This window comes from Dromiciops gliroides, chromosome 2 (genome assembly GCF_019393635.1).
Source record: "Dromiciops gliroides isolate mDroGli1 chromosome 2, mDroGli1.pri, whole genome shotgun sequence".
NCBI lineage: Eukaryota > Metazoa > Chordata > Mammalia > Microbiotheria > Microbiotheriidae > Dromiciops > Dromiciops gliroides.
The window spans coordinates 243,145,121-243,156,704 of NC_057862.1; the positions used below are offsets into that span (position 1 = coordinate 243,145,121).

At 40.7% G+C, this 11,584-nt stretch overlaps 1 protein-coding gene across 2 annotated transcripts in view; it reads right to left on the reverse strand.

Moving 5' to 3' along the window:
• Nucleotides 1-10,143, reverse strand: part of LOC122740855 (deubiquitinase DESI2-like) — a 127,368-nt gene extending 117,225 nt beyond the window's left edge. The window contains exon 1 of one of the 2 annotated variants that reach the window (XM_043983651.1): nucleotides 8,884-10,143. In XM_043983651.1, the coding sequence (XP_043839586.1) occupies nucleotides 8,884-8,913 (30 nt within the window). In that variant the 5' untranslated portion in view covers nucleotides 8,914-10,143. Of the gene's footprint in view, nucleotides 1-8,617 lie in introns of both variants that reach the window. The other variant, XM_043983650.1, reaches the window with a different exon arrangement.
• Between the last annotated feature and the right edge of the window lie 1,441 nt (nucleotides 10,144-11,584).

The following is an 11,584-nucleotide window of genomic DNA, read 5'->3' on the forward strand; positions in this document are numbered from 1 at the left end:
GCTTCCCTACCTCTGTGTATCATGGCCCATAAGTCAGAAGTATGAGGGAGGTTTAGCAGTGACTCTGTTTGCCCTACTTTTTTTGTACCTAATCTACCAGGAATTTACATGAATGTTTTATGGTTTCCTCTGAGCCAATTAAGGCCTTAGGACAATTTCAATACTTTCAAGGAAAAACTAACCTGAGGCAAAGGCTCTAGTTATTGCTCTTACCACACAAGGAAAAAAAAACTCCAACTTCAGAAGGTAGATAATAAGGGAAAAAAAATTTAAGGGTAGAAAAGTATAAGAAACAGAGATTAGGGTCTGGGTTAGGTAAAAAGAAGAGAGACTATGGATCAAGAGCAAACTAATTTAATTATAGATTACTAGTGTTGGGGGGCAGCTAGGTGGCATGGGGATAAAGCACTGGCCCTGGATTCAAGAGGACCTGAGTTCAAATCCAGCCTCAGACACTTGACACTTACTGGCTGTGTGACCCTGGGTAAGTCACTTAACCCTCATTGCCCTACAAACAAACAAATAAATAAATATAGATTACTAGTGTTAATGATTCCTCTCTCTCATCATCTCCATTTTCTTTGTGAAGAAAGGGTGGGAGCACAAAGAGAAGAAAAATAAAAGCAGATGATGCATCATTAATAATCATAACTGTGAATATGAATGGGACGAACTTACCCATAAAAAGGAAGAGGGTGGCAGAAAAGATTCGAGAGCAAAATACAAAAAAGAATTTTTTAATTGAAACATAAAGATTCACAAATATTTAAAATGAGGTATTGGAGCAAAATTTATTATGCCTCAAATCAAAAAAACAAACCAACTGAGGATGGCAATCATGGCCTTAGACAAAGCAACAGTAAAAAATATGTTTAAAAGATATAATAAATAGAGAAAATACCTTATGTTTAAAGATGCTACAGATAATGCAATAACATCAACACTCAATACAACAAAGTACTAACCACTGAGCCTAGTCTTTAGGCACAGATGCCACAAATATATTTCCCCATATGGAAGATGCTAAGGAGCCTGCCTCTGGGAGACTAATAATGACATGTAATGAGAATCCCTTGGAAAGATCTAATATATATGTACATTTTCTGTGAGTGGTTCTGTTCTGTTGACCACATGGTAAGGAAGAATTTTTTTATTTACTGTGTTTAGCTGGAACTGGGGAATATATTCAAAAAGGCACAAATTCATCTCTTATTCCCTCTTGATACAATTACTCTTAGCTTGGTGTTTCTTTTCATGTGAATTATTCCTGGCTAACAGCATCCGATTAGAAACCATGCTGTAATACCACTGCTAGGTCTATATCCCAAAGAGATCATTTTAAAAGGACCTACATGTACAAAAATATTTACAGCAATTCTTTTTGTAGTGGCAAAAAAATTGGAAATTGAAGAGATATCCATCAATTGCGGAATGGATTAACAAGCTGTAGTATGTTAATGTAATGGAATACTATTGTGCTATAAGAAATGACAAGCAGGTGGATTTTAGAAAAACCTGAAAAGACTTACATGAACTGATGCAAAGTGAAGTGAGCAGAACCAGGAGAACATTGTACACAGTAACAGCAACATTGTGTGATGATCAATTATTAATGGCTTAGCTTTTCTCATTAACACAATGATCCAAAACAATTTCAAAACACTCATGATGGAAAATGCTATCCACATCCAGAGAAAAAACTGATGGAGTCTGAATGCAGATGGAAACATATTATTTTCACTTTGTTTTTTTCATAGTTTTTTCCTTTTGGTCTATTTCTTCTTTTACAACTTTGACTAATATGGAAATATGTATTTTATGATTGCATTTATATAACCTATATGAAATTGCTTCCCATCTCAGGGAGAAGAGTGGGGAAGAAGAGATGGAGAAAATTTGGAACTCAAAATTTTGTTTTAAAATGAACGTTTAAAATTGTATTTACACATAATTGGAAAAATACTATCTGCAAGGAAAAAAAGAAAAGAAAAGAAACAATACTTAAGGAAAGAGGCCTTGGGACCTTTCCCTCCAAGGCCAACATGTAATAAATATTTCTTGGCTCATTATCCCAGAGTAAAGCCTGTTTTATTTCTCCATCAGAGTTCTAGAGGTAACACTGAGGTATTTTTCTCTAATACTATCAACTTGAGTCCTCATTCTATTGTGATCTCCTTCACTGTTAGCTACCAGTCACTAGCTACTCCAGTTCTATTTAACCAACTAATATCAATTAACTTTACAAAGGGATATTCATTTTGAAGCTATAGAAAGAATGGAAGTACAAGCATTTCTCCTAACACTACAGGGGCACACTCTCTCCTAAACCACATTGGTCTATGGGGAGAGTGGGTTCAAATCTTGTTCACTTTCTACATAGCATTGTTCCATCAAGTTCACATCCAAATGTGGCATCACTCCAAAATGAGTCCTAATCTCAGCTACTAGGTTGGATTCCAAAGGGAATTCCTCATTTCTAGATGCCAGATTGCCTGAAAAACATGGCATGGAATTCACTCAGGGACTCCTGGGCTTTAGACAGTTCACACTCTGGGCCTTTCAAAAATCACAATGTCATAGCCTACAGTTAAATCTTTTTCACACAAAGGAGGTAGCCTGTACAAAGATGCAGAAGCAGATGATGGAATCTTGTGGACAGAGAACAATAAATAGAATAGCTTGGCTGGAGTACATAGTGTATGAGGAAGATTAATGTGCAATTGGCTTGGGAAAATAATCTGAAGTGAGATTGTAAAGGTCTTAAAATATCAAACAGAGACACTAATGTGGGACACTAATGTACTGTTGGTGGAGTTATGAACTGGTCCAAGCATTCCACAGAACAATTTGAAAGTACACCCAAAGGGCTATAAAATTGACCCAATAATAGCACTACTAGATCTGAACCCCAAAGAAATCAAAGAAAAGGGGAAAGGACCTATTTGTACAAGGGTGTTTATAGTAGCTCATTTTGTAGTGACAAAGAATTGGAAATTGAAGGGATGCCCATCAATTGAGGAATGGTTGAACAAGTTGTAGTATATGATTATGATGGAATACTATTGTGCTCTAAGAAATGAAGAGATTCTTGCTTTCAGAAAAACCTGGGAAAATGTATATGAACTGATGCAAAGTAAAGTAAGCAGAACCAAGATAAAAAAGTAAGAGAAAAATCCATACTTTTAAGAAGCCTAATGGAGGAGATAACATACAAACAAGTATATACATATAAGATATATGTATAGAAGGTGCCATAATAAGACATTAGCAGATTTGATTAGAAACAGACTCCTGTAACAGGATTAATGCAGAAATAGGATTAATGTTATTATGTGTATATATATATATGTGTGTATATATATATATATATATATATATGTATGGAGATATATAGATATAACCTATATCAGATTACCTGCTGTCTAGGGGAGGGGGGAGGGAGGGGAGGGAGGGAGAAAAATCTGAAATTGTAAAGCATGTATAAACAAAAGTTGAGAACTATCTTTACATGTAACGGAAAAAATAAAATATCTCATAAAAAAAAAAAAGAAAAAAAAAAGAAACAGACTCCTGCAGAAGGTAGGATATTACCTGTCTTAAAGAAAAGTGGAATTGTGGAAAGAGAGAACATTCAATCCAGGTATGCAGGAGAGGTAGTAAAAAGGCATAGATAGGATCAGTAGATAGAGTAATGTATATCAGTGAACAATCAGGTCAATGTTGTTGGATCATTTGAGTATGTGGAGGAGAGGAAAGTGTAAGGACTAGAAAAGCAGGAAAGTATGAAGGGCTCCTTTTGTGACAGTAACTAAATCAGGAGACATATGTAGACAGAGTTTACCTGAATTTCAGCAAAGTGTGTGATATTCTCTCAGAGTAGTCTTATGGATTAAATAAGGTGCAATAAGTTTGTCTAAGCAACTGGCAAAAGACTAGACCCAAAAAGTTGTAATTAATGGATTCTTATCAACTTAAAGTACAGTGCCCCAGAGATCTGCCCTTTGCCTTGTATTCTTTAACATTTATATCAATGGGAGATGGCATACTTATAAAATTGCTGATGACACAAAATCGAAGGCATAACTACCATAATGGATAACACTCAGGATACAAAATGATAATTGAAAGGTGAAAACAATGTACTGAATCTAGTAAGTTAATAGTGGTAAGAGTGGGGGCAGCTAGGTGGCGAAGTGGATAGAGCACTGGCCCTGGAGTCAGGAGTACCTGAGTTCAAATCCAGCCTCAGACACTTAACACTTATTAGCTGTGTGACCCTGGGCAAGTCACTTAACCCCAATTGCTTCACTAAAAAAAAAAAATAGTGGTAAGAGTAGAGCTTTTGTTTTGAAAAATTGGTTGTATATTAACTATAAGATAGGAAAGCATCATAATAACAGTTTATGTTTTCAAAAATCAGGGGGAATTTTAAAGGACTTCAAGCTCAGTTTGGACAGTAATATACAGAAATGTTTTTTTTTAATGTAACTCAATCCTAGGGTGTATTTAGAACGGTATGTTCAAAATAAGGGAAATTCATACTATATCCTACCCTGTACTGACTGTTATCTGGAGTACTGTGCCATGCCCTGGGGATCATGTTTTAGGAAAGACATTCATTAGTGAGCATGTAGAAGTTGGAGATCACAATGTTGAGGAGAAAAGAGACCCTACCACATGAGAACTAATTAAAAGAATTTCAGATGCTTAACTTGGAGAAAAGAAGACTTGTGATCATAGATTGAGAGCTGAAAGGAACCTCAGGGATCATCTAGTCCAATGCTCATATTTTCCACTGATGTGGAAACTCAGACCTAGAGAGGTTAAGTCATTTGGTCAAAGTCAAGCAGTTAAGTAACTGATATAGTCATGTTCTCTGGTTCCAAATCTAGTGCCCTCTCCATTGGAGCCTGAAGATGCCTCTGTGATATCTATTATCTTCTTCCATCATCTCTCCCCTAACATTGCCACCACTCTAATTCAGACTCTCATCACCTCATGCCTGAACTATTGAAATAGCCTGCTGGTGGTTCTGCCTTCCCCTAGTTTCTCCCCACTCCAATACATCCCCCATCATCTACCAAAGTGATTTTCCTAAAGCAAGGGTCAGACTATGTCACCCTTCTATGAAATAAACTCCAGTAGCTCCTTATCACCTCCACAATCAAATCCAAAATCCTCTATTTGGAATTAAAAGCCTTTCATAATCTAGCCCTTTCAGTGTTCTTATGCCTTACTTCCCATCACATACTTTTTTTTCTTTTTGGGGGGGGTGTGGGGCAATAAGGGTTAAGTGACTTGCCCAAGGTCACACAGCTAGTAAGTGGCAAGTGTCTGAGGCCGGATTTGAACTCAGGTACTCCTGAATCCAGGGCTGGCGCTCTACCCACCACGCCACCTAGCTGCCCCCATCACATACTTTTCAATCCAGTGACACTGGCTTCCTTTCTGTTTCATGAACAAGACACTCCATTTCTCTCCTCCTGGTATTTTCACTTATTGTCCCCATGCCTGGAATGTTCTCTCCTACTGTCTTCCCTGATTTCTTTCAAGTCCCAGCTAAAAATCTACCTTCCACAGAAAGCCTTTTCCATTCTTTATATGTTTTAGAAATGAGGCCTTTATCAGAAACACTAGCTGTAAAAAATTGTTTCCCAGCTTTCTGCTTTCCTTCTAATCTTGGCTGCATTGCTTCTGTGTGTACAAAACCTTTTTAATTTAATATAATCAAAATTATCCATTTTGCATTTTATAATTTTCTCTATCTCTTGTTTGGTCATAAAGTCTTCTTCTCTCCATAGATCTGAGAGGTAAATTATTCCTTTCTCTCCTAATTTGCCTATGGTATCACCCTTTATGTCTAAATCATGTACCCATTTTGACCTTATTTTAGTATACGGTATAAGATGTTGCCCAATGCCTAATTTCTGCCATACTATTTTCTAGTTTTCCCAACAGTTTTTGTCAAATAGTAAGTTCTTATCCCAGAAGCTGGAGTCTTGGGGTTTATCAAACAGTAAACTAGTAATTTACTAATGTGTCCCTGTGCCTAACCTATTCCACTGATCCACCACTCTTTTCCCTAGCCAGTACCAAATAGCTTTGATGACTGCTGCAGAAAGTCTTTTCCGTGGTGGCAGCTAGGTGGCACAGTGGATAGAGCACCGGCCTTGGATTCAAAAGGACCTGAGTTCAAATCCAACTTCAGACACTTGACACTTACTAGCTGTGTGACCCTGGGCAAGTCACTTAACCCTCATTGCCCTGCCCCCCCCAAAAAGCCTTTTCCAACCTCTCTTAATTCTAGTGCCTTCTCTCTCTTACTTATCTTTTATTTATCCTGTATCTAGCTTGTTTGTACATACTATACTTGTTTGCTTGTTGTGTTCCCCATTATACTGTGAGCTCTTTGAGGGCAAGGACTGTCTTGACTTTGTTTTATCTCCAGCATTTACTATAGTTCCAGGCAAACAGTAAGTGCTTAATAAATGTTTATTTACTATTTAAAGAGCTGTCTTGATCCCAGAGGACAGAACAAGGAACAACAGGTTGAAACCACAAAGCTTGATTTAGGCTTGATGTGTGGAACATCTTTCTTACAATAGATTTATCCCAAAGTAGAACATGTTGTCTAGGGAGGTGGTGCCCCAATCTTTTCTGGAATTTGTAACTTGTTAGGGATGTTGTAAAGTGGGTTCCTGTTCAGATATGGATTGAACTCAATGACTTCTGAGATTCTATGGATAACACACAGTCTTACTTACATACTCAGTAAAATGAAAGGATTGGATTAATAGTACCTTCTAGTTCTGAATCCACATTTCTGTTTTTCTCTGTGTAGTTGAAAAGGACATACCAATCTAGATTTTCAGTTCAGAACCTCCAAGACACACTCAAGCCCTCTTGGTAGACATGAAACATGGCAACATGAAAAAGCTTCCATTTGTCCAAGGACAATAGCTTCCCCAAATCATCCAATAGTAAACATTGTTTTCCTTGTCAAACAAATCGAGAAATCAGATCTTAAGTAACAGATTCAGCTCACTCAAGTCAAAGAAAGGGAGCAAGGTTGGGGATTCTGTGACTGCCTTGACCACCCCACTAAAGAAAGATCCTTTAGGGGAGAAAGAAAACTAATGTTGACTCTGGTCCTACAGTCCATTGTACATAAGAACTTACACCTGTTTATACCAGAAACACACATGGGTCTGATCAAATTGTGAAAATAGATTTTATCTGATGACAATTATTTGAAACCATTTACAGGCAATGTGAATTTTAAGAGTAATTATCAAAGCAGGAGTAGGTGTTAGAGCTCCCATCACTGTGGCAGTTTTTTCCACATCTACTATTTTAAGATACATCCCCAGTTTTCCTCTCTTCCCCCAAAAACCCCCAATTTCATTCATATGGAGAAGCACAAGAGTTCCATGCTATGGGTAGATGCCAAAATATAAGCCTTACATTGCATATACATTTATATTCATTGCAACACACCTATCATTTATTCGGCATGTGAATTCTGTAATGTTCCCTAGGCAATCCTATTTTCTGACTGGCATCTTTATCCAATTTTCCCTCCATGGTAGCATGAGTTTGGAATTACTGCACCACCTTTGTCTATTAGCATTATATTTTCCCCAGTGTAAGAATACTTTAAAATGTGTGTGCCTTGTGAATTTCCTAAAGATGTCCTTTAAAAAAAGCTAAGGCTACAGTATTCATAGAACCCCCTCACCTCCCCCCAACGTGGGTGGCAGGATGAGTAAGGGAAGCCCTCTACACAGAGTATAAGAGCAAAGGGCTAAGAGTTGGTCCAAAGCTGCCCTTTCTGGTTCAGAACTATACTTCCTCTTACACTCAATCTACTGTGTGTGGGTTTGTTTAAGGGATCACATGTACAATACAAACCAGGCGATCTGCCTGTCTCAGGGAGAAGATGTTGAAGCAAAAGTGCAAAGTGTTCTCAGCCTTTTAAATGAGTATGACAATGTCAGAAAAAAATGGACCAGGAGTGAGTGCATTGTTGGAGATTAGGAGAAGATTGGGGGGGGGGGGCGGGAAATTCTCTGAGTTGTGAATTTTGCAGAATTTTTGCATTTGGATGCAGAACTCATGACATATCACAGCCACAGTTAACTGAATACTCTCAAGATCTTGATTTTACATTCCAAAGCCAAGGTCCACCCCACACTGGAACTCTCCTTTCAAGATTCCTAAATGATTGCTCTTCCTTACAAGAACTTGAGTTTTCCACGACTCGTGGGCTCTATCCGCCTTGAAATTCAAGGGCAAACCGGCTCAGCTCCAGAAATCAAAGCTGCCTGCATCTCCTGGAAGCCTGAGCTGCCTGCAAAGGAAGGCAATCACATCTCCCCCTCCCCAAGAGCGCAACAACTAGTCAAACCAGAGCGCTTTACCTTCCATTCCTGGGAGATGAGATGGGAGCAGCAGGAGCCAAGTACCTTGTCAATCTGTCTATGTGTCTGTTAGTCCGGACAGACAGCCGGTCTCTCCAGGACTCTGCGCTGGGCTCCTCTTATTAGCCCGGCTGTGTCCAATCACAAGGGGCATATATGTTGTCATTGCACCCAACCTCCTACCGTTTCATACTCACCATATCATAGACATTCAAAATCACCGGTTCATTTGCCATCGTTGATTGTAGAGAATACTGGGGACAAATATTATTTCCCCTTCCCGTTGCAGCGTTGCCCCCCTCCCCCAGGTACTGTTTGGGCTTTGCCCTCAGCTATATGCAAAAGAATTCCTCATTGTACGACTTCCAAAGAAACTTGCATGAGGAGGAAAGGGGGGCTTTGGGGCTCCAAAGTTGTTTTTTCTTGCACCCCCACACACACCACAGTACAAATACACACTCACACCAGCATTCTTCCTAACACTGCGGCTCATCGGGGTTTCTGGACTTAGCGGTGCACCATCCAATCTTGTAATCCAGGAAGAAGTTAAAAAAATCAAAAGTCAAAGCAATTGCAGGGAGCTCCAAACCCTAGCTCTGTCTTGCTACGTATGTCCACAGAACCCAGTAGAAAGATGGGGGAGGTGGAGGCGAGAGAAGGTTCTACCAGGAATGGTAATAGGAAGAAAATGGAGTAGACTCTAGGCAAAGTATACATTTAAAATGATGCATGAAAACCCCGAACATTTTAAAGGACTTTACACTCAGCGGCCAGTTCCTCTGACAGGAGTTGAAATTCCTCAGATAGGTTCCTAGCCTCAGCTTGCTGCAGGCAGGCGGCTCTTATTCATAGGTACCTAAATTTTTTCTATCACTTCTGATCTCGAGGCAGTTGCATTTTCCCTTTAAAATGCCAGAAACGTGGATTTGAATAAACTTAAACAAACAAGCAACGCGCATTTCAGGATGAATAATTTCACCCAGAGCCATGAGGGTAGAGTTTGTCGACCGCCGCCTCTCCCCAGCCCACTAGGAAACTGTCCTGGAGATTGAAGCTGATCTGCTCCTATTGATAAAGGTCACCCTGGACTGACGGAAAGGAGAAAATGCATGTGTCTATGTTTCTCTCTTCGTCGTCCTCCATGCCTCCCTCGTATGAGCTAGAGAGACTGCTCAGGGTCTGAAGCCGCAGCTTCAGTCCAGGTAGATTGGGGAAATCTGTCCAAAGTGCTTCAATTGCATCTGCTCGACCCTATAGGGCTGGTATCGGGTGGGTCCCTCCTCTGGGCAAGCTGTAGGGAGGGTGTCGGGTTCACTGGTATCTCCCAACGGCTCTCTCTGCTAAGGCGCCATCTAGAGATCCCGTGGGCAGGAGTTCTCCAAGGTGCTGAAGGGAGCCCCAGAACTGAGTTCCAGAAGCCGTGACCGAAGGTCCGAGTCTCTGCCCGCGACTTGGCTCCTTTAATTACACCTGCCTTCAGTTGCTTAAGGGTTGGGGAGAGAGGCTGGAGAGAGGCTGGATTGCCTTCCCTTGCCTTGTAGGGCAGGACAAGGCAGGGCAGGGGAAAGAAGTAGGGGCAGCTCTATTTCTGAGTCAGATCATCCCGAATGAAACAGTTCCCTCCATGCCGTAACCGAAGCATTACTTGCAGCCGGTTCTAGACTGATGCATCTGGAGGGGGCTGGCAGAGGCACAGGGCTAAGTGAGGCTGGTAGTGAATGCTTCTGCTAATTGGAGAGGGAGACGGGGGAGGGGGAGTTCCCTCGTTGGCCGATTCCTAACCAGTGACACCCACTGGCAATTAAAATCTGAACCAGAGGAGAGTCAACTGAGAAACCCATTGCGGTAAATTTCTTCCTGTTCCCGCTCCCTCCTCCCCGCGCCCCCACACCCTCCTCCCCACCGCCCCCTCCGTGTTCTTCAAAGGGAATAAAAAAGAGTAGAAGGGATATGGAAAGAGGAGGAAAGGAAAGAAGGAGAAGGCGGGGAGGACAGAAAGGGTCCCTGCATTCATTGGGGGTGGGGGGAATGTTAAAGTGGGGGTAGGGCGTAGGGGTGGTAGCCTGTTCTTTAATGTTGAAGCGGCAAGGATTTGGGCTGTAGTAGTTCCCCTCCCCCTCCCAGCACCCTCTCTCTATCTCTATCGCTATCTCCACCACCACCACCTCCCTCCCCCAGCTTCCCATTTCCTAAAATAAATAAATAAATAGACTGGGAGCTGGGGATGGATGAGCTCATCTGAGTTGGAGGCGTAGCTCAGGCTGCCTGCCAGCTTGCAGCCAACCAGATCTGAATGAAAATTGCAGAGAGCCTATTACATAAGAAAAAAAAACAGCATTCCCCACCACCACCACCCCTTGGCTGCAGGGGTCAAGCGAGGCACACTGAGGTCGGAAGCAACCGGATTCTCTCTCCTGTTCTCAAATGATAACGAATGGACCAGAACCCCCACAGCGCTGAGCCCCCCCCCCCACCCTGCTCATCCAGATCTTTCAAATAATACAGCTGGTGATTAACTTCGAGGAAGAAGGGGGAGAGAAAGAAGAGAGAGAAAGAAAGGGAGAAAAGAAGGGAGGGGGCACGGGTGTTGAACATTTCTCACGTCTTTTATCACCGACTTTTTTCACTGCTTATTTTCCTCAATTAAAAAAGAGAGATAAATTCATTTAATAGTTGGAGGATGATAGTAAAAGATACCCTGGATAAGAACGAGGATACCTAAAGCGATCATAGAGGTGGGAAGGTGTAGACCCTGAATTAAGATATAATAATTTATTTAAAGGAGTGTGTGCTGGCACACTTTATTATTCCATGAAAATGCACTTGGAAGGAAGTAAACTAGTAGATGTCTATTGTGCATTAAAAATATTGGGTCCAAAAAGAGAGAGATGATAGCCTCATTCATCTCTCTCTGCCTTAGCCAAATCACATCAGGAATACTGTGTCTAGTTTGAGGTGCCACATTTTGAGAGGCAGGGTGGCACACTGGAGCTTATAAGAGCAATCAGCATTGAATAATGAAAAGGACTGTTGTTAAAAAAAACTGTTGTAAAAGGACTGTTGGGGGAGTGACTTTAGATTCTAGTTGAATTAGTCTGTTTTCTGCTCATTGAACAAATTCATATTGGCATGTGTATATATATATATATATATATATATATATA